General features: G+C 43.8%; 1 protein-coding gene across 1 annotated transcript; it reads right to left on the reverse strand.

The window, feature by feature from the left end:
- Nucleotides 1-1,318: 1,318 nt before the first annotated feature.
- On the reverse strand, nt 1,319-21,476 carry LOC306981537 (uncharacterized protein). Its single transcript, XM_079581144.1, has 9 exons — nt 21,405-21,476; nt 21,128-21,314; nt 20,807-21,055; nt 3,310-4,029; nt 3,039-3,110; nt 2,747-2,966; nt 2,410-2,451; nt 2,073-2,313; nt 1,319-1,666 (listed from the first exon to the last, which is right to left on the reverse strand). Exons 1-6 carry the CDS (start codon nt 21,450-21,452, stop codon nt 2,851-2,853), a joined length of 1,392 nt encoding a protein of 463 aa, XP_079437270.1. The 5' UTR covers nt 21,453-21,476; the 3' UTR covers nt 1,319-1,666; nt 2,073-2,313; nt 2,410-2,451; nt 2,747-2,850.
- Between the last annotated feature and the right edge of the window lie 2,940 nt (nt 21,477-24,416).

Genomic DNA, 24,416 nt, shown 5'->3' on the forward strand with positions numbered 1-24,416 from the left:
AGAAGGCATAAGCATCTTTGAGCCTCTGCAGGTCATCCTGGTCCACCACAGAGAAGGCAGCGGACAGGAACTGGGCGAAGGAGCTGTACAGAGGGTGATGTTCAGAGACACACTCACGGAGGAACCGTCTCATGCAGTGGAACAAGTCCAGCTTGATGGTAATACCGCTGTTGTAGTGTGTTCTTGATCCACATGTATTCAACAGGTTCCCTGAAGTGGCCTCAGCAACAATGGCATCTGTTGTCCCCCACGCGGCCCAGGTCAAATGTTCCCCAGCCACAGACTCCGCCACCCTGAACGCCGCACAGCAATCCCTAAAGGCAAAGTAAAAAACACCATCATTACATGTATACAGTATGTAATAGGTGCAGATATGCAGATACAACGCAGCTTCACACCTTCCTGTGCAACTAAGATGAAGAAATACTGTATCAACATTATAAATACATTGTGCATATATTAAAATGTATGCAACATTGAGCAGCGTGTACTTGGGCCTTGGTACATAAGATAATAAATACAATACTGGTATCTCACCTGTCCACCCACTGATACTGGGCCTTATCAATGCCAGCCCTGCTGTAGCGGTTCGCTAGGCCCTGGTACATCGGTGTCAGGCTTTTGTCCGTCTCAGACTGCACCATGGCCCAGGACAGGATCATCCAGTTCTCATTCATCACGGCGTAGGATGACATAGCGCCGGAGGAGAAGGTGACTTTCCTGGCCACTTTGCGGGTGTGGTCTGAGCGCAGAGCCTGTCCAAATGTCCCCTGCAGCAGCCTCTGGATGATGTCCTTCTGGTGCTTGAACTCGTGCAGCAGGCAGTCCGTGAGGTAATGAGAGGACACAGACACCCCCCTCCAGCCGTCAGAGTCACTGTAGCCCCCAAATGGTTCCGGCACTGGCGTGGTCTCCTGCCTCAAGAACTGGGTGATGGTCTTCTGCCCATAAGCACCTGCCTCACCATCCATCACGTTCTGGCAGCTTAGGAGATATGCCAGGTTGGCGCGCTCATATTTGAGGTTCAGCATCTCTGTTATTTGGTTGGCCATGTCATTGGGAGATTTCCCAGTCCTCCTCAGTTCATCCAGGACTGACTTACAAATGGCCTTCTTGTAAGTCAGTACAGCTGGCAACAGGTTGGTGAATCTTTGAGGAAGTTTTTCCAACCAGAGAGGGTTGTCGGCGTACCACCTCCTCCGGCACCTCTGACAGCACAGCCTGGAGGACAGCAGGTAGTACTGCCCAGTGAGGCCCACTATCACTCTCGGTCTCCCCACACCAGCAGACACAACACTGGGCTGCGTGCAGTCTCCAGAGCAGGGCAGGGAGTAGTTATTTTTCAACCGCGCCATCAAGTAGTCGCTCTCCGGCTTCCAAATGAAAAAGGGGTGCAGCTGAAAATATTTTGGGGATGGCAAAACGTGGACACTGTCAATGAGCTCAGGCTGGGGAGGTAGGCGCCACAAGGAGAAGGTCTTCATCAGGTTGGTGACAGGACGGGAACCTGGCCACAGACCCATGGACTCCAGCTCCACCTTCATCCACATCTTCTGCTGATGGGAGCAGTTCCACTGGCTGAGCTCCTGGTCAGTGGGAAGGGGCGGAGGAGGTGGCCTATTGACTGCAGCTGTGGGCTGGACTAGAGGCTGGATGGCTGGATGGGCTAAATGATGAAAAAAAAAAGCTTTATTCAAGTTATACTTGTCTGAAAACTTCTAACATTTTCTCACACCTCCACCTTATGGATAAAGGCCACACGTGAACACCAGCAGAAGGCAATGTGTCTCCTGCAACACTCTACCTCATGTTTAACTTGGGTTTGTTATTAAATGTGTCAATAACTCATTATTGTATGATAAGGTTATACTGACTAACTTGTTAATTAGGGCAGTAAACACGTTGTTGTTAATGTGATAATGCACTGTTCTTTTAATTGTATTATATCAATGATACTTTGTGCACAGCACAGCTTTGGCTGTGAAGCACTTAAGAAATAAAATCGGATGGATGGATGGATGGCTGGATGGATGGATGGATGGATGGATGGATGGATGGACTGCATTACTCACTTTGGGGTCTCTCCTCACTTGAAGGCTCTGAGTCAGGCTGAATGAGTGCTGCAGGAGGAGTACCAGGAGTTTCTGAGAATAAAAACAAACAAAAAAATAAATAAGGTGCATAGTGGTATGTAAGAATAAATGTATTACAAAAACAGACCTGGAGCTGAAGTGTTTCTGGCCTCAGGAAGCAGAAACTTAAGCTCTTGTGGAAGAGGCAAAGGGGACTTCAGAGGCACGGCTGCGGGAACAGCTGGAGAGAGGAGAGAGGTGTTGAAGTATCCACTGTAAAGGCTGAGTTCTAATTATATAGAGTACACAGAGTTATTGTAAAGTGCTTTGGGTGTACCATCTCCTGATTCCTCCAGGACAGTGGGCACGGACTGAGCAGCTGTAGAGAAGAAACTGTAATTAGTTTGTATTTTTGTTAAATCATTTACAGTTTAACCAGATGTTAGTAAAATGAACAAACAGCATTCAACTGTTACTTCTCCTGCTCGTTTGCTGACTTGTTATGTTATGTTCTGAGATTATTTAACGTGTCAGGCAAGTGTTAGTTCACATTATCCAGAATAACAATAATTTGAGCAGGGGAAGCACTCACGTCGAATGTTAAAATACAAAACATCACTCACCACTTCACACATATTCACATGGTATTCATGCATAATGAAAATGTCACTTACCCTCATCGCAGATGGTATCAATTCATAGTCACTTGGACTTTTGGCAGAACACACGAAAGGAACAAAGCAGAAAGTGACCGGAACGTGGTCAAGAACAATTGAACTCATGCAAAGGACCAGAACGTGTCCAAAAACGATCTTCTAGGGCATGACACCAGCGAACATCTCTCTAAACCTGAGGGCTTCTGCAACTCTGGAACTGGTGCTGGTGTAGACAAAGCTGAAAAACAAATCACAAATATGTTACATAACACACCAAAGTCTACTCTAAGGCCTCACACTTAGTACTTACGAATATCCGTAGGCTCTGTGGCTGTGGAGATGCTGAGCATTGCCCTCTCAAGCTCCTCATCATCTTCCATTTCTGCGAAAAATTAATACATGTCTTATTACTACCCTAGGGGAAATTGTGGTGACATCAGTTTGGAAATTAATGCCACTTTGAAATCTAGCAAGTATTATCACATATGTATAGTGGGACTGTTTCAGGCTATTTATTGACTACAATAATTATTTCAATGAATAGGCAAAATGCATTTCAGCAATTTGAAGCAGCTACTCACCCATGGGTTCAGCAGAAGAGGCAGAGGAGGGAAGGGCAGGAGTGGAGGGGACAGGTGAGGAGGAGACAGAGGAGGAGGAGAGCTCCTGTCTCTTCTGGAGGTACTGCTGCAGCTTGTGCATCTTGGTCCCCGGAGCGCACTTCTTTTTAAGGATGAAGGCCGCATAGCCGTCGGCCCTGCTCTCCCAGACCTCCCTCCAGGTGCTGCTGGCCCGGGCACCGAACCCCACCTGCTGGTCGTCCTCTGCTGCTGGAGTGGGTACAGGTCTTTTCTGTGCCTCATGTTGAAGGAGAGAGTTGATCTCCTGGAAGCTGAGGGCATAGCGGATGAAAGACATCAGGCTGTCTTTGCTGTGCCCCTCAGACACCACAGTGCCAGCAGCCTCCTCTCTCTGGTGGCTCTGAATGAGGTACAATGTGTAGCCCACGTCGTTCTCAAGGAGCCACCGAAACGACTTCCCCTTAAACTTCCCGAACTGTAAGATGTACTCTCCCAGCAGCTCTTTGGGGTCAGTGACATCTCCTCCTCTCACTCGCACCACAGTGAGAGCGTTCTGCCTCACAGTCTCCTCCTTCACAGGGGCACTCCGGTCCCTCATGGACGGGTCGTCCTTGATTCTTCTGGCCTCATCAGAAGGGTCTTGCCTCAGGAATCCCAGTGGGCCCTTACGGAAGACCACACTGACTCGGCCAGGATAAAAAACTGTCTTCTTCATATTCTCTGAAATGACACAATAAATTGTAATCAGAAACCATGGAAAAACAAAAACAAAAATAACTACTGAAAGAACCTACTGAAATTCACCAATCAAACTACTATATAATGTGGATAATGACATCATTATAAGATAGTTATGTTAACTGTGGAAGTGCAAGTAATATATTTGGGGACCAATAATGCTATCAACAAGAATTCCATTAGATCAGTTGTTAATCATGTTACCACTCAACCAAATGCCTCAATTTCAACATTACACATCAAAACAATCACATCAACGTGATTTGTGAGTAGCTTTATATTCTATTGTTCACTCTCATAACTATACAGTACATAAGACAGCAATAAACCAATATATAAACGTAGCACTAACACTTTTTATCCAAGTTTCAGTCGAGTGAACAACAATGAATGAAACTCCAACTTTGGGACAACTCTAACATTGTTTACGCACGTATTTATTGATTTGAGATAAAAAACAAAATCATCATCCAGTAAAAAGTGCTAGCTTTAGCGTACAATTACTACGTGTGACTGGTCTGTGTCAATCAATGCATCACAACCGCGTTAATTGTAAACAATTAAACACACACAACTTACGTGTCAAGAGGTACAGAGGAGTAATGATGAAATAGTACTGATAAGAAATGCACGCTACACTGAATAAAGCATCGAACAAAACGCAAGAAAAAGCTAGTTTGATACAGCATGACAGTAACTTAACCACTCAACTACTCAAACGTCAGTTCTAAAGCCAATCTATCAGAGTGATTTGTTAACTTAAATGCCTAAAACATTGAAAAGATTAACAATTCTGGGGAGAAAAGTTGTTTACCTTGTTGTCACTCCGAAGAACGGGACATCAATGCCAGAAAATGGAAAATTACCAGGAAAACGGAGCCGCCGAAACAGCGACGCCGCAGGCCAAAGGTGGTATTGCAGGGAGGGCAGTGGTTTAGCACTACCATTGAAAATGAATGGGGCCTGTTTAGGGCCGTTTAGCGAAAGAATCCACGGCCGCCGGCGCGGGAGACCGGGGTTCGATTCCCCGACGGGGAGATCGGCAGTACTTAACCAGCATTTAAAGTGACATATGCATCTGCTCTTTCAAATAGTGATGATGCAAAGTGAGCATTATGGTGAATTTATCACATAACTGTCATCCACAGTTTCTGTAGTGTAGTGGTTATCACGTTCGCCTCACACGCGAAAGGTCCCCAGTTGGAAACTGGGCAGAAACATTTTCGTAGGCATTTGGCTGCGACTTGGCGCTGGTAATCTGAAAGGCCTTGATGCAGTGAGGGAAAGGATATTCTGCAAAGACTTTGATGGGCCCCAAGCTTGCTCTGTCTCTTTGATCATCACAGGCAATCCAATGCAATAGAAAACTAGCAGGGAGATTCTTAGCAAACTGGACAAGGATCATCAGAACATTCAAAGATTTGGGCGTCTGTCTATGTGATTACTTGTCACCAAAAACCGATGAGGAGATTCCAAGCAAGCTCAACGCCTCATGAAATACATGTCCTTCCGAGCAACACTGATCCAATAGCCAACGCACATGAAAGGCTCTGGCATAATGCTCTACTGTGAGCAACAAGATCTCTGTGTCAGGAGTGGGATTTGAACCCACGCCTCCATTCGGAGACCAGAAGTCCCCTTGCTTGGGAAAGCCTTCACCTTGAGTCTGGCGCCTTAGACCGCTCGGCCATCCTGACAGCTTACACTGCTTTTGGCATTGGAAATTGCATATTTTGTGAAGTACTAGGATTGAAGCCAATTAACAGCACAAGCAGCAGCTGTGCATCTCAGAAGGCCGTTACAAACATCCTTTTGACTTGAAAATATGGTTTCTGCATAGTCAATTTAAGGTACAGTTTTCAAACAGAGGACAAGTCAGTAGCACTCCAAAGCCAAATGGAGGCATCCTTTGAACAAACAGTTTGGTTGAAAGATCGTGCAATGTTTTACATTCATTACGACTTGTTGGGATATGAACTCCACACCTTCCAAAACTACAAGCGCCCAACGTGGGGCTCGAACCCACGACCCTGAGATTAAGAGTCTCATGCTCTACCGACTGAGCTAGCCGGGCAAGCGTCATCAACCCTTTATAGGGTAAGTGACTACTTTTGGTCATCTCTGCACACTTTACATATGGCCTCTGCTGCACATCAGTAATGTAAAGAAGTGCGGTCCTCACTCAGCCAATCAGAGGAGATCACCCGACAGCACAGATCCCACCTCTGTTGCATTTGACCAAGAAAACTTTCTGTTTTCTCTGAAGTCTGACAAAAAACGAAGTCTGGCTAAATGCATGGTACATTTCAATCAAGTAAATACGGTAACTTTGTTTACAGTCATTTTGTTTTACCACTGAAGGGCAAGGAACCAAATATGGCAACTTAGCTCACATTGATTTTCTGCGTGATATTGAAACATTGTGAAAAATGTTACAACAGAGCTAGACTTGTGTTTTGTCCCCCAACAACACTCTTGAGTTGAATTATTAATTGAAAAGTATTTCAATGAGTGCCACACTTCATCTAGTACGTCTACGCCTGAGCTCAACTGAAGGGGAAGCGCTCGGATGCATCTACTGTACGCAACTGGGATGCAGAAGGAGATAGACTCAATGGACTTGTTCATTGAGTCTATGCTAGTGAAATGGTGATTGTGAACATGCCAAGAGTTGTGCATTTCAGAAACCAAAAGTGAAACATTCAGATCGGGATTTGTACCTTTACCCCGCTTGTAGGCCAGACTGCATTCAGGAAGTTAACTTTCATTCTTGCGCCTTGAATTGCTAGGCCATTCTAAGCATAAAGGAGACTCTTTTTTTTCTGCTCTTGAGTTTCTTTTGGTATAGTTCCTCTGATGTGAATTAACGGTTTCTGTAGTGTAGTGGTAATCACATTCGCCTCACACGCGAAAGGTCCCCGGTTCGAAACCGGGCAGAAACATGCAGCTTCATCTCCAATGTGCAGCACATAAAGATACTGCTGCAAATGTGGGTTCCCAACGATTGGCTGTCTGAATCTTCAGTATGGAAGCAACAAAGTGTGATTGGACGAAAGGCTTTTGTCTCCTGGAGAGTCAAAGACCCGAAAGACGGACATCGGTAAATTCTTCATCCTATTGCAAACACTGAGGATTTTTCTTTATTTTTAAACAGCAAATATCCTAGTTATCGATCCTCCTTAGTATAGTGGTCAGTGTCTCCGCCTGTCACGCGGAAGACCGGGGTTCGATTCCCCGACGGGGAGATTGGCAGTACTTAACCAGCATTTAAAGTGACATATGCATCTGCTCTTTCAAATAGTGATGATGCAAAGTGAGCATTATGCTGAATTTATCACATAACTGTCATCCACAGTTTCTGTAGTGTAGTGGTTATCACGTTCGCCTCACACGCGAAAGGTCCCCAGTTCGAAACTGGGCAGAAACATTTTCGTAGGCATTTGGCTGCGACTTGGCGCTGATAATCTGAAAGGCCTTGATGCAGTGAGGGAAAGGATATTCTGCAAAGACTTTAATGGGCCCCAAGCTTGCTCTGTCTCTTTGATCATCACAGGCAATCCAATGCAATAGAAAACTAGCAGGGAGATTCTTAGCAAACTGGACAAGGATCATCAGAACATTCAAAGATTTGGGCGTCTGTCTATGTGATTACTTGTCACCAAAAACCGATGAGGAAATTCCAAGCAAGCTTAACGCCTCATGAAATACATGTCCTTCCGAGCAACGCTGATCCAATAGCCAACGCACATGAAAGGCTCTGGCATAATGCTCTACTGTGAGCAACAAGATCTCTGTGTCAGGAGTGGGATTTGAACCCACGCCTCCATTCGGAGACCAGAAGTCCCCTTGCTTGGGAAAGCCTTCACCTTGAGTCTGGCGCCTTAGACCGCTCGGCCATCCTGACAGCTTACACTGCTTTTGGCATTGGAATTTGCATATTTTGTGAAGTACTAGGATTGAAGCCAATTAACAGCACAAGCAGCAGCTGTGCATCTCAGAAGGCCGTTACAAACATCCTTTTGACTAGAAAATATGGTTTCTGCATAGTCAATTTAAGCACAGCCAGATGCTCCAGCTACTGTCTCCAGGTGATTTGATCCTTGCTGACAAGGGATTCATCATTCATCCTTTGCTTCCTTCTGGAGTACACCTTAATATCCCCCCATTCCTGAAAGAGAAGGGACAGTATACCCCTGCGGAAGTCCAGGCTTGCAGGAAGATCGCAAGATCACGTATTCATGTGGAGAGAGTGAACGAGAGAATAAAGAATTTTAAGATACTGGACCACATCCCTCAACAGTTTCGTCATATCAGCACAAAGCTCTTTCAGGTGTGCTCAATGCTTGTTAACTTTCAAGAACCTATGATCGCTAAAATTTCAGAGAATTGGAATCCAGAGTAATATAGTATAGCTTGCAAGAAATTTCAAAACTTCACGTTAGATCAAAACATTCTAAGGATCTTATAGTTTAAAATGTCTTATTTTAGTGTTACAATTTCTGTGTAATTCCTGGGCCAAATCACATGAAACAAAAAGTGTCACAATGTTCAAAGTCCTCTCTTCCATCACATGTGGACTGTGGTATAAATGTGTCGAAAAGTGGTGACCATATTGAAAAACATGTGCGTGATGTTGGTCATTAGGAAGAACTTTTACCCATAAGAATGATGTGGCAGATTTGTGAATCAGGGAAAATTATGGGAAATTTCTTTCAAAAGAAGTTTTTCTCCCATAGAAACGTATTGGCCCTGCCCTCCAACTGAATTAAAATCTTACATGAACACAACCCATTAGTAAGATGTTTAACTCACCCCAGGTTTCAGAAATCAAACAAAAAAATAACAATAACGGTAGCTTTTCTCAGTTTAATAAGGCAACATAGTTTGTGAACATTGTGAATTTGTATTTAACTGTTGTAACAATGTCACGTTCAAAAGATCAACTAATCAATCTCTTGTTTCTGTCTTACTGTTGAAGAACAAGCAGCATCTTGTTAAAATAAAAGTCAATAAGTTTATCCATGTTTGGTGTCCATGTACTGTCTTGCACTATCCGAATAATAGCGATGTCTTTTGTTGTCCAAACAACCAAATCGCAGGCAGACTTGTTTAGTATGTGCAGTTGGCCTTGCACCTGATCATAGTAGGGATGGTCCTCCTTGAGTTTGAATAATTGCTGGTCACCGTGCTTCTGGAACTCTGATCATCATAATCATAAAAAAAATGAACTTGAGTACAATAGACAGTGTTGGGGAGTAACTAAATACATGTATTTAGAATACTCATTTTGAGTAACTATATTCTGGTAAAGTTTCACTTTCATTTGAGAGTATTTAGAATAGTTACTTTCCAATTATCAGGGGAATACTTCCCAGTCTTAATCATTACATTTAAAGCTCCATATTGCACATTAAGAACTTTTAATGTTCACATGTTTTTCCTCCTAAAATAAAATGAATATTTAAACGGCATATAAAGTTCAAATAGTGCACATGTGCGTCACATGATGCCGTATCTGCTGCTCATGTGCATTTGCCAAGAGAGTTTGTGAGTTCCTAATTAATGGTAATTGGTGTTCCAACAATCGTAGTCTTAATTTTTTTTAATTATACGCCATACTTACACATGAATATAATGACAATCAATGTCAAAGTATTCAAAGTATTCAAAATACAGTACCTACCCTCACTAGACAAAGTAGCGGAATACATTATATAATACATTTCAAGTATTCACTATTCATTAACTGCATACAATTTCAAAGTATTCTCCCCAACACTGACAACAGATACATGTGTAGTGCAACATGTTTTTGTTAATGTGTTCAGCTACCCAAACAGAAATCTTTAGACATGTTGATGGCCTCTTCAATGGTCATATCTCGGGAGGTGAATGGACACTTTATCTCCAGAATCTCAGGCGCAAGTCGCATCGCTTCCAGCTGACGGGCAAGAGCTGGAAGTTGATGTGTGTAGTTGTGTGTGGCGGGCCGATGTATGATGCCATCTGGACTGGCCCCCAAAACTCCACTTGGATGCAGCCACACACCTGAAATAACACAAACAAATGTATTGCCAATCGTACATGTACATATCTTACCATTGATTATCTGTATTACTGTACAGCTCATTTAATAATGTTTAAATTAGCATGATCAGTTAGAAAATATATTACTTACCAGTCTCTTCAACAACTGCATCTCCAAAAGAGCAATACTTTGCCCGTGCAACAGCTTCGTTGTTAGTACCTCACATGATGGCATCTTTCTTTGACAGATTGTATGAGCACATGATTTTCTTGAAGAGGGATGGTGGAAACCTAAGACATAGACAGATAGATAGAGATAGATAGATAGATAGATAGATAGATAGATAGATAGATAGATAGATAGATAGATAGATAGATAGATAGATAGATAGATAGATAGATAGATAGATAGATAGATAGATAGATTTGTCCAGCAGTAAGTTGTGCCACCTGCAATACAAAAACTGCACATATTATCCTTGTTAAAAACGTTAAAACGTTAAAAACATCTTTGTTGGTAAATTATATATAGAGGGTGTTTTAATGCCGGGGGACCACTGTACCTGCAAATGTAAACATGAATCATGTGTGCCTTGTCTGAAACCTACAAATGTACCAACCTGCTGTATTTGTTCGGGCGTCATTGCCATTTTGTCTTTGAGCCATTGGATTTTGTTCGTAGACTCCAAATAACTGTCTGAGAGCAACAAGTCCTCCACACATGGGACATCAAGCTGTGGGACTGCAGGTTCAGGGGACATCGCTAATATATAAAGAAACAGTAGTTATGTTGATTTGTTTTAATACTCTTATAAATAACAACATGGTAATTGTACTTTGGTAGACCTACTATTACCATGTAATATTTCAATACTTCATGCAATAATGTACAATATTATATTGTATATTATTACATTAAGTATTGGAAATACCAAGTATATAAAAGGGGTCTAGGGTAGTGGATCCACAGCTGCGGGGCTTCCCCACCACCCTAACAGGGGAGTGGAGGGGGGGGGGGGTATGTGCAAAATGCATTGTACTTACATATAAATAGGTCCTCTTGTCTGGCAGTTACGTTTAATCTGTTATGTGCATGTACATGTACATGCACATAACAGATGGTCCACTTAAAATCTTAAACATTACAAATAGACAAACAATAATAATAAGACAATAATAAAATACAAACATATAATGGGACATAAACAATACAATACAACAACAAAAAAACATCAACAATGCAGATAAAAACAGGACAACTGACAACTTAATTAATGGTAACCTGAAAAACGACCAAGTTCTTTCAACTTGTCACAGAGAAAGGTGACATCGGAACACTCAACAGGTCTTGATGTTGCCCTAACATACAATACTTATTGTTAGAACATCTGTACATACTACACTTGACTGACATGTGGACACACAGAATATGCTTACATATGCAACACATGCTTCAAGCCCATTGTGTATCACCTGTAATTTGACAACTTTGGTGGGGCTGGAAACAGCTCTTCCATGGTTAGTGTCTGTGTTGGTGGGGCACTTTTGGGTCGCTGAATCCATTATGCTTTGATGTCCGTTTTGCTGACATTCTTGTATCTAGCATTATAAAAATATAGACATGGGTGACACATACAGTATATATACAGGCATTACGTACTTACCCGAACAATAAAACAGAAGCTTTGTGATGGCACTTGTCAAGCCCATTGACACAATCACAATTGCTGTCTTCAACAATGTAGTTATCACCAAGCGTAATCTACAATGCGAAAAGGTTATCGTATAAAATACTACAAAACATATTTCTATTTACAATGTATGAACTTACATTTACACGATAACTCCGGTCCCGCATACTAGCTTGAACACGGCCCTGCACCTTTCTCATCTCCTCTTCATATTCAAACTTCAGGACATGGCCAGAGTTCACAGCTAGTTCCGACCGCTCACTCAATTTTTTCGGCCCAGAGACGAAATTTGTCCAAAACAATACAGAAAAAGCCATCAAGAAGTGGGCGATCTCAGAACAGAACAACCGGCGCGTGTTGTTTGTTTGTATCCGCGGGCGGAAATCTCGCAAAATCTCGCACTTCCGCTTTCCAGCCCTATTGTCCAAAATTCAGCCCCTCTCCCTCTAAATAGGTAATAGATCAGAATCTAAAGCTGCGACTCTGCCGGACGCTCGGTTGGCTACTTGGCTTTCTGGTGGTCAGAACGAGACGGGACGAAAATATTCTAATAGACCCAATGATGATGTGTAACATACTTGAAAAGTGTGTTAAAAGATTAATGTCATCAATCTTTCAAAGCAGAAAAGCAAAGACACCTGATCCGACAGGGGACACGTTTCACCTGTCCCAGAACGTATGGCAGGCCTCAAAATGCAAGTTTTTACTGGACTTTTTATGGAAGCAAAGGTCGCACGAACTCGCAACTTTGGCTCATCATTGTACATGTCCCTGAGATGTACAAAGTTTAAAATCAGCCCCGTACCTGCCTTTATTTGGAATCGGGAGCAAAAAAGCAGTGTCAAAATGAAGCCTGACCACTGTGTGACCCCCGTTTGACCCCTTGGCAGCGGAGTTGCACCGTTCTACTCGGTGGACTGACTGGGCACCCGCTGGAGGTGAACATACTGAATTTTCAGCCGTGTAGCTTTAGCCAAATTTAAACTATGAACGCTAATTGATAGATCAAACGGCTTCCAACTTTCAGCAACTGCCATACCCCAGAACATGGAAAAAGGCATATTTTAGGAGAAGGGAAGGTCACACAAACTTCAAACTTTGGCTCATCATAGTACATGCCCCTGAGATGTATACATTTTAAAATCAGCCCCGCACCTCTATTACTTTAGAATCCGTGGCCAAAAAGCAATGACAATCCTATGCAGGACACCCAGAAGGCTCCGAAAACGGACCTGACCACTGTCAGAGCCCGTTTGACCCCTTTAACGTTTCACTCGTACCCACCACTCGTCCAATAGTCCCAAAGCACATATTGTAATTTGAGGGTTGAATCTTCAAAGAAGAGTGTTTTATGGGGAGAAAGACAAGGTCAAATCGCACCGATGAGCGTTATGCCAAGCCGCTTGCTTTTTCTCTCCCGCGCCTTGACCTTTGACCCCAGGGGCACCATATTTGGGGTAGAGAATGTCATTAGGGCCCTGTACCATAAACCAGTGTTTGATTCTACCCAGGACCCCCAGGAGAGTTAATTGGCTGTTTCCAAATCAAACCTTCAAATAGGGTAACCAGTATTGGTTTGCTTGGGGGTTAAGAGGTTAATTATTATTGGTCATAGTGGGGGTTAAGAGGTTAATTATTATTGGTCATAGTGGGGGTTAAGAGGTTAATTATTATTGGTCATAGTGGGGGTTAAGAGGTTAATTATTATTGGTCATAGTGGGGGTTAAGAGGTTAAGGTGATTTAAGTCGGTTTATTTGTCTTTGGGCAAATGTCCTAATTTACTCTTCTATTTTGAAATGCGTCTTATTCTGAAAGACTCCTGAACAGGAAGTGCTCTTGTCCCCTGCGCCGCCCCAGGTGATTAATCAGCGCATCGCTGGAGACAGGTGCAGTCACGGTGAGTACCTCTCTCTGTTATTTTGTTAAAACTTCGAAATTTGTACATGTACATGTAGAGTAAGACATGTGAAAGCCAAAATGTGATGTCTGTCATATATTTTCCGCAGTATTGTGTCAGAATAAGGCTTAATTAGGTGTGCATGCGTTGCCTGCTTGCTCGACTGTGGAGATTTAAAAAAAAAAAAAAACGTGTTTCCAAAGTTAGTAATGTCATTGTTTTCGACACATCAGCACTGGGAGGATGCAGCTTACAGTCTCTTTATGAAGTGTTTTTAATACGAAAAGTAAAAAAAACATCATCTTATTAGTATAATTTCCACCAGATGCGGCCATTACGCACGTGTCCAATTATCATCTTGGAGCATGACACGCACTGGGGGGCAGAGTTGTAGGATGATAAAGGGGGAGGATTGGGATTTGGAGAATGTTTCTTTGATTCTTGTCACAAAAGTTAATGCAGGGCTTTGTTACTTTTAAAGAGCTTCTCACCCCCGCTGCTCGAGGCTTACGTCACTCATATTTTCTTTTCAAATCTCCCTCCATATGGGCGTAGCCTGGAGGACTAAAGGGGACAGGCGGGGGGGTGAATGTTGGGCGGGTCTAGGCTATGATTGACACTTGACATTGGCAGTGACCAAGATGGAGGACGATCACAGCGACGCCAGCTCTACAGCTTCTGTGCGGTCTTGGGAGGTGGAGGACTTCTCTCCACCGTCCTCACCGGAGGTTGAGAGAGAGGAGGCAGATAGCGGCCCTCAGCCCTATCAATTTGAGCCGCTAGCTCGCGAGCTAGCCCGCGCCACCGGGGGAGCCGGTGCTGAGGCTACGGAGGCAGCGGAGGCTGCGGAGGCAGCGCAGGGCCACAGAATGGGGCCTGTTTCTGAATGGTTTATATATATATATATATTAGAGTGGAATAAAAAGTACTAACTGCTTGTTACAGGTCTTGAAAAGCTATCCTGTAGGGATCCGGACACAGGAATGCTAACCTGTCTGAATCGAACCTTTGACAAGAGTGGGCCATTATATAGCCTAACACATTCCCATACAATTTTAAAGTAACCCCTTATGTTGCGGTCCTTTGCATGACCTTTTTGTATTTGAATTTAATAAATGAACCCAGACCAAGATCAACTATATGTTGTGTTATTATATAGTTATAATATTGAAAACTCTGCCTCAATAGGTGCACCTGTGGTCACTGCACCTGTTTGTCCCCAAGGGAAAACGTGTGCTGCAAGGAGACCCCCAAGGTATTTTTGATAGAAATTATGTGCACAAAAGAAACATTAATTTAACACATTAACACTACACTAAAGTCTTAGCCCTGATTTATTTATTCTAATTTTGCCTGTCAGGTAATGCGCAGATGTCAGCAGGTGGGTCATGCCACCTGCATAACCCAGCACCCCGGATTTGAGCCAGTGTCTGTAAATCCATATGTTCTCCAAGCAGTGTGTGCAACCTATGTGCAGCTGTTTGGAGACATGCCAGAGACCGTGATCAACAGGTTAGTTTGAGTTAGAGTATGATAATGTGTGTATCATCTTTCTTACAGCTGTTACAGGCACCTGGCATACAGGAACTTTGTCCGGTGGTGCTGGGGTTATTTAGTAGCCTGGCATCCAGACTAATCTCCGATGTTTATTAATTAATAAACAGGAGACTAGTCTGGCGACCCTGTCGTAGAAAAGCTACTGCTGGAGGCGGGACTAATGTGGGACAACCGAAGCGCATAGCAGCCAATGAGAACATAGCGGATGTGACGACAGAAACAGTCACAAGAAAGTTGTCGTCATTCGGACATTAATAATGGCGCTCCCTGCCACACAGAGTTCAGTAAATTACTTCTGTCACCACACACTACACGACTTTTATGCCCGATTTCGCTCTTCTCAGTCGTGCCGAGTCTTCTCGAGTCGCGTCTAGTCGAAGGCAGTCACACAGAGTCGGGTCGTGTAGTTTGGGGGGGTCACGACTGGACTGTTCAAATCGTGTAGTTTGGGCGGTAGAAAGACGTGACTAGACTTCAGTCGTAGGTAATCAAACATGTTTGATTTTTAAGCCCGATTTTGGACGCACAGGAGAAACGTGGGTGATTTTACCCCAAATGTGAAAGACAGAGAGATATAAAGACAGAAAAACACCGCCGCGCCTCCTTTTTTCACTTCTCTGTTAAACCAGCGGCACAAACAACTCATTTCTTGGCCACAGCCCCACACACGAAACAGCACAACTTTATATCACCAAAAGTTCACGACAGCCACCCTTTCCAGCTACATTTCAACCACGAACAGAGTTTAGCGGCTCTTACTGTGTTTGGAGACGAACTGTTTAGCTTCACCTCCCCGCTTTCTCCTCCGTCTCCTCCGTTATCTCCTCCATCCTGAGATTGACGCCCGTCTCCTTTTCTTATTAAATCCACTGAAATACGTCCCGCTTCTTCCTCTCGTCAACTTTTATCTCCATTTGACAGAACTATAGCCAAGTTGAAGGCTTCGTAGTAGCGTTAGCCTAGCGCTGCAGTGTTGTGACATTGTTGACACCGTTGACCAATCGGTACCCGCACACGTTATCCCACGCTCACAAACACAGACCTATCTTTGCGGATTTGGGGTCAGTTTTCGAAGCCGTAGAGAGGACAGACGCACTGTGTTATAAAACATCAGCTGTTTGTCAGAATCGTGTAGTGTGTTCGCTCTTACGATTCTCAGTCGCTAAGTGTGAACCCCAGACGTTCGAAAATCGCACTGAATCCAGTCGTGTAGTGTGGACCCCCATTCTATATAAAATCTTTTACGACTGGAAAAGTCGTGTAGTGTGTGCTGACCTTAATGTCAGAAAAACTTAAGAATACAAGCATATCGGAGCATAACGTGAAGTCGTGCTTGTGTTGAAAAACTACAAAACAAACGCGCAACAACGTGACGCCCGTTCAGGGAGCTGCTCTGATTGGTCGGTAGGCTCCATATCGCTGCGTCACTTCCTTTGCAAGCGCGCAATGGAGCGTTGCCAGACCCTCTTCTGTAAAGAAGCGGGGTCTGGTTGGCGAGACTAGTTATTTAGGGCAGCACATTCGTGTGGTCATCCCCTCCTGTGCGGTGACCAGGATCAGGCAGGAATTCCCAGAAGACGGGGAATATACTGGGTTCCTCCCGCCACTGGAATTTGTATAGTTGTATAGTTTTATTGTGTTTTATTGTATTTTATTGTATATAGTTTTGCAGTTTTTGTTTTAAATATATGTTCTTAATCACCCCTCCTTGAACCGCCACCTTAACGTGGTGGAGGGGTTTGAGCACCCGCATGATCCAGGAGCTCTGTTGTCGGGGGCTTCGTGCCCCTGTAGGGTCTCCCAGGGCAAACAGGTCCTATAGGTGACGGGTCAGACAAAGAGCGGGTCAGAAGCCCCTTATGAGAGACCAACAGACCTGGTCAGAACCATGAGGCCGTCCTTCTGTGGACCCTCCACCTGCAGGGGGCGCCATAAGGGCTGGTGCAATGTGATTTGGGCAACTCCAACAGCTGCCCCCACGACCCGGCAACGGACAAGTGGAAGAAGATGGATGGATGTTCTTAATCAAATACAAATATCTGAAAAGACTTGCAGTTGTTAATTACTGGTCCATTAAAAAACATTTCTTGGTATCGATTTGAAATCATACTTTTATGCTTCACTTTTACAATCAATATCCATGCAGGCAGCTTTTGGAAGATGGGCTGCACCCCAAACGAGAATATACTTTTTTTTAGCAGTCAGTGGAGGAGTTCATTTACTACAGAGACAGCTTTGAGGTGCAAACAAGCATAAAGAAAAAAAGTTACATTTGATAACAAGTACTTATAACAGAAAAAAGTCCTTTATGTAAAATGAATAAAACATGTGCAAAGGAAACAAAGTTGACCTTGATTACATACAAATAAATGATTAAAAAAAACATTCCTTGACTGTCCAAAAGATAAACTTACAAATTACTGTGATAATGAAGGTTGACTGTGGCTGATAAAGTGACACTGATGAAGTATTTGTAAATACAGAACACACATTGGCCTGCACACTCTGCACACAATCAAAACTTGACACATCTGAATTACATGTTCATAATGGACTTCATGATCACACCCTATTGTTCTATATGTGGTTGGCTACTGGTCCATCTGAGGCGCCGCACACACCTCCCCCGCTCACTGAATGGTAATTATAATTGACTGGAGTTTACGGATGGCTAAGGCCAGGCTAGCCCAAGACTAAATTTGTTCTTTTGGTTGCAGCAAAACTACACCATTTGTCATATGCTCTCCTGTAGATACATGCAACAAATAATAGTTGCCTTTTCTGTTTTGCAAAAGCCTCAGGCAGGATATTCACGAAGATAGCATGTGCAAAGGAATCCATCATCATACTAGTCTGTTACAGCACTTGGCTGACAACTTTTTTCCTTCTCAAACACTGTTGGTCCTTATTGCCATTGACCACGCCAGATAAATCTGAAAAAAAAAAAATAGCATTAACAGTAATGTAATATTGTCATGCAAAATATAGAAGACAACACATCATTCCATTCTGGAAGGTCTTGTTACGCAGGACACTAATCGAGGTTTGCAATGTGTACTTGCCATGTTTGAGCTTTGGGAAACTCCCAGCAGTTGTCGTGTGTGACCATGTTGTGCTTCCGTTGCACTGCAGCATCACAATTTGGGCCTAAAGAAGACAAACACAAAATGTAGTATTATTCACAAGTAAAATGTACACATTACACAAAATATTTGTATAACTTTATCTACTCATTACCTGGCCAACATTAATTTGATGACGATGATTTTGAATGTCAGGCAGTGGGATGCCACAAGGGTTGTGTGGTACAGAGGGCTGATTTTCTCAACATCCACAAAAAATGTATGAATATAAAAATTTAAATTCCAAAAGTGAAACATTGTTATCTGTATTTTAAAAACACACATTTAAAAATTCTCACATTTCTCACCTTACACAAATGGGCACAAAGTGGTACAGGCACAGGTACTTTGTCAGAGTAGTCCTGATAGGGACGGGCCTCCTCTATCATGCTATTGAAAAGTAGATCCATCAGCTCTTCAATGTAGTCTAAAACACAACATTTATTTAAATCAACATTTATCCTAATAATACTTATAAGTGTCATGCTAATTTAAATTAATATGACATACATTAAGTAGGGTTGGTCTTCATGGCTCTCACTGTGTAGTCTCCACGTTTGAATTTTGGATACACTATGACATACAGCAGCATATGTGACGATTTGCCTTTTTTAATCATAATTCAAGGCACCAACCTGCACCCTAACATTTCACAAATAAACATTAACATGCAGTATCAATGTATTATTTTCTAAACATTTCAAAGCAATAAAATAACTAGTGAATATTTGTTGAACCTTTAGGATTCATTACCTGGCCAGCATTCCTTTGAACAAGAAGCCCAGACTATTGAGAGAGAATCAGGCTATGGAATGCCTCAGTATGCGAAGTGTGGTATTGTGGGCTCATTTTAGCTACATCTTTCAAATAACGTGGTGTAAACAAAATAGTAAGAGTCTCTCGCATGCTGCTGTGCCTACAAAGGATTATAAAGAATTACAAAGAAAAATAAATTTATATCTGAAGTGTAAATACATCAATATAAATTAGATATTGGGAGGAGTAGTTGTAATTACACATACTTGATTTTGGACGCACTCTTGCATCATCACCTGAGGAGGACTTTGATGGCGACCAGTAGAGATGGTTCATATAGATGGTTCACAACGCTTTTGTTCCAACTTGTCATTTCCTCCGTTCACCTTTTTTTGCCCAGCTCAGTTTTTTCCTATCCCTGGGACACCCAACACCCCAAGACAATAAAATATGTGTTTTAATACATGAGATATAAAATGAAATTACTGAAAAAATGAAACAATTACATGACTAAAATACACTTTGGTTTATGGTTAGCACTATAGCTTAGCACTATTCACCTTATTCTGGCCCGCCCACTTTTGCCACTTTTTCTTTGTCTCGGCACTTCCGTTGTACAGACACTTCTGGTCGAGCGCGAAGCCCGTTCATTTAACGGAGAACGAGGGAAAATATTCTTCCCTAAAATCTGATATTTAGTAGATTGATTTGTGCAAAATGTCCAATGTTCATTTGCATCAACAAGTCAACACTGCACCGTTGCTCTGCGCGGCCGAAAAACGGCTTTCTTTTCGTGTAGTGCATGCAGTCCCATGTTAACAGATAGGAGAAAAGGGGCTGGCACAATTAATGGCAGCGCCCATGCGAGCCCTCGGAATAAATAAGCTAGCTCTGTAATCTACGTCATGTACTTGCCATACAAAATGACCAAATCCAAAATTTCTTAAAATCTGTATGCTGTACAGGTGCGTTGGTCACCTTATGTCTTCTTGAAGAATCTGGACCTGTGCCTGCTCACAGCCTCCTGTTTGTCTGGCCTCTCATATTGTGCACAGAGTGGTTCAGGCACAGGGACTTTTTCTGAATGCTCCTGATACAGGAGAGGATCCTCCACCACACTGTCAAAGAGCAGTGCCATCAGCTTGTCAATATAGACTGTAAACAAAGAATACAACGTTTGTCCTCACTTGAACTCATTTTATAAATGTGACATACATGAGGTAGGTTTTGTCTTCAGGGCTCTCACAGTGTAGTCTCCGTGTTTGTACTTTGGGTACACAATAGCATACCTAAGCACACCCTCTACTGTCGTTGCGTGAGACCTATTTGCATTCTCATTGTAATGCAATGCAGCAACTTGCAACCTGGGGAAAAAAAGTATATTTACATATATACACACATAACATATATTTTAATACTTTCTGTAGGTATTACCGAGCGAACATTCCTTTGAAGGAGAAGCCCACACTTTTTGGGGAGAATCTGATAATCAGACTGTGGAAAGCCTCAAGGGTCGATGTGTGGTACACCGGACTCATTTTTTCCACATCCTTGACAAAGCGTGGGGCCAAAAGAATGTCTGAGAGTCTCTCACACGCTGCTGTACCTACAGAGTAAAGCATTTTAAAGAATGACATTTACAATGGCAATGCTAGCCTGAAATCTAAAATACAATGGCCAAAGGGCCAGTATTGCTTGCTATACTTACTTGGTTTGAGCCACACTCTTGACCCTTCCCCAACCAGAGGCCCATGGAGGCACCGAGGGAACAGGGCATTATCATGGGTGTGGACATTCTGCATGTGGTTGGCATCAGAAGTCCACTTGGCGACAGCCTCTTGTCCCGAGGAGGACGTAGAAGCTGACCAATAGAGGTGGTTTACCATGCTTTTCCTCCACTGGCCAGCGTCCTGGGTGCTCTTTCTCTTTCCCAGCTCATCCACTTTCTTCCCAATTCCTAGGTATTAAAATATATTTTTACTAAATGCACAAGAACCATAATATTACACAGCATTACCAAAATGCATACCCTTTCCCATGTGCCATGGGTCAAAGTAGTGACTGATTTCCTTTCTTTCCTCCCGTAAAAACGTCTGAACGCCGGTGTGTCGGTCCGTCACAATGGCCTCCACATTGACACCCCTCTCTTCCAGCATGGTCAGACTCCGCACAAAGCCCTCCTTCTCCATGCGCACGCTGTTTCCAACCTCATTGCTCTAATAAGACAAAAAATAAGAATAAAGAATTCTATCATAATGCACAGTTATCCCAAATTCCATAGTTACATTTTTATTGTAATGTTTTACCTGGACTAGCTGGATGTCAATGACTTTGTTACTCGTTAGATTCATCATGGTGTAGCTGCCATACTTGGCTGAATGTCCTACATGAATGCAAGTTATACATGTTACAGTTATACAGCTGACTTTTATTAATACTTCAGATAAATGTTTATGAAATGTATTTACCAGGTGAATCTGCCCGCATGTCCCCACCCAGTGTAACAGAGCCGCTTTCAAGAGCCTCCCTGATGAGGTCATCCTGCTCCAGCTTCCACTGCCAGTTGACCGTAGGGATGAGGAGCTTTGCCTGATGCCTGTAGAAGCACTGCTCTGACAGTCCCTGAATATTGAAGGCCCCCAAGAACTATAACATTAAAACATCTGTTATCAGCTGATAATATATGGAAAAATAATCCAAACAATTCAAATGTTTTTGTAGTACCTTTGAAATCTAGCTAAACGATGAGCCGGTGAACAGCACAGCAGCACAGAGCTGTAGGTTTCCAGCTGGGATGTTGTTCACCATGGGCTGACTGGACCACTGACTGGAGAACTCACAGCGAGGACACTGTTGAGTGACCCGCAGCAGTGTGGTGACTGTGATGGTGTCCACAGCACAGCGACCAGTGCAGACAGGACAGCGCCTGAACAGCTCCAGCAGTTGGTCCTCAAGAACAATATATTTTTTGTCCTTGTGTGGAGGGACTTCAGCAGGAATGCTATATAAAATAAAGGATATTTCATCCCTCAAAAAAACAGGACGCTGTATATGTTTTTTCTATTAAAAAGCTAGAATTCCTTTTTACCTTGAGCAGTTCACAGTGCTGGCACTGTCATCGATGTGGAAGCTGGAGTCAGACGCTGACACCTCACACCTTCTCCTTTTTAAAGATGTAGAGGCTGCTCTGGGACTGTCAGCAAGAGGGATTTCCATCAGGTCCTCAGTCCCACAACCGACGCTTGTGTAAGCGGTCCGGGCTTGAGTAGCTGTACAAAACACAAACAAAATAAACATGTTTAAAATGGCAGTAATTACACAACTTGTGTCTAACTATATAAAAAACTAAAGTGGTGACAGTACTGTATAAAGGATAAATAGATTTCACCTTTGCTTCGCCTGCTCGGCTTCACATTGTCCTGGACACTTGCATGCCTTGTAATGACTGGATCAGTCTGGCAACCAATTCCTCTGCTCACTTTTGGCTGAAAACATAAAAATAAATAATATTTATAAAGCGCACACTCACGTGACATGCACATAGATTGTAAACTTGTATTGATGATTTATAGGAATACAACCTTGGATATACTTTAGAATATGCCCCCCTATAGCAGATAAACCAAATATTTGTATCAGGTTCATTCTGGCTACATATCTGTGACCACAATGACCACACGGTCCACCTGGAGAGGTCAGCCCTCTCCTCACTGACCACACGGTCCACCTGAAGAGGTCAGCCCTCTCCTCACTGACCACACGGTCCACCTGAAGAGGTCAGCCCTCTCCTCACTGACCACACGGTCCACCTGAAGAGGTCAGCCCTCTCCTCACTGACCACACGGTCCACCTGAAGAGGTCAGCCCTCTCCTCACTGACCACACGGTCCACCTGAAGAGGTCAGCCCTCTCCTCACTGACCACACGGTCCACCTGGAGAGGTCAGCCCTCTCCTCACTGACCACACGGTCCACCTGGAGTGGTCAGCCCTCTCCTCACTGACCACACGGTCCACCTGGAGTGGTCAGCCCTCTCCTCACTGACCACACGGTCCACCTGGAGAGGTCAGCCCTCTCCTCACTGACCACACGGTCCACCTGGAGTGGTCAGCCCTCTCCTCACTGACCACACGGTCCACCTGGAGTGGTCAGCCCTCTCCTCACTGACCACACGGTCCACCTGGAGTGGTCAGCCCTCTCCTCACTGACCACACGGTCCACCTGGAGTGGTCAGCCCTCTCCTCACTGACCACACGGTCCACCTGGAGTGGTCAGCCCTCTCCTCACTGACCACACGGTCCACCTGGAGAGGTCAGCCCTCTCCTCACTGACCACACGGTCCACCTGGAGTGGTCAGCCCTCTCCTCACTGACCGCAATCGAGCCGGTCAGTTTAGCCTCCGACACACAGTACATTCTAGCTATACGTTAGCTTAACAGGCTAGCTATACGTTAGCTTTACAGGCTAGCTTGTAGCTACTGTCAAAAGCTACAGTCATATCAAACTTAGATTAGTTTGGTGCTCAGACTCGTGCACATTTGCGCACAGTGTTGGCGTAACTTTGCAGACGGATGCATTAGCAGGCTGCCCCGGGCAGCGTAGACGCGCTTATAACCGGTGGCTGCTGTTCCTCCAGAGTGAGCGAGTGCGGGACACGTCGCCTGGAGCTGAGGCTGCAGAGTCTATTTACACGCCATATTTTTTCAACAGATCTACACGACTCATGTGATCGGTATTATCAGAGGCCAAAACGGAGAATTTGTTTGAGACACGACAATAACGATCTATTCTGACGTGCACATCACAATTCTATATACTGTACATGACTCAATCTGTGAGCAAAGTAGCTTCTACTGACAGGAATGACCGGGACAGAGTGAACCAAGTGCCTCTTTTTACAGCAGCTACAATCAATGCAATTATTACCAAATCCAAAATGGGTAAATCAGCATTATTTTTCTCACTCACCTCACATTGGCGCCCGAAGTCGTCCTGTTGGCGGGGCAGCAGTGTCGGTGGGCTAAGGCTCAGTCGTGGAAGAGCAAGGGTGGGGACGGCCTCGCTCTTCAAAACGGAGAAGACTAGCATAGCCCAGTTCAACCTCCATGAAGTTGGCGAAGGAATCGCGCGTAAAATGGTCTTTGCAAACTCCAGCCTGAGCAGGGAGTTCGCAGTTTTCCCCCAAGCCAATTGCGCGCGTCCACTGGCGCCTCATTTCTAAGTTCTGCGGAAACCTGTGCAAACCTACAGAACTGTGGCACCCCACTACGGTACACTTCCTCCCCATCCTAACACAGTACAATTAACAACTAACAATTAA

Source organism: Gobius niger (genome assembly GCF_951799975.1).
Source record: "Gobius niger genome assembly, chromosome: 22".
Classification (NCBI taxonomy): Eukaryota; Metazoa; Chordata; class Actinopteri; order Gobiiformes; family Gobiidae; genus Gobius; species Gobius niger.

Excerpts from the sequence above, each read along its gene's own strand:
- LOC306981537 (XM_079581144.1), bottom strand. The coding sequence starts at position 21,452 with ATGATGAATCTAACGAGTAACAAAGTCATTGACATCCAGCTAGTCCAG. Across the intron at positions 21,056-21,127 it reads CCCATGGCACATGGGAAAGG|GAATTGGGAAGAAAGTGGAT; the intron begins GTATGCATTTTG and ends TTTAATACCTAG. Across the intron at positions 3,111-3,309 it reads CTCTTCTGCTGAACCCATGG|AAATGGAAGATGATGAGGAG; the intron begins GTGAGTAGCTGC and ends AATTTTTCGCAG.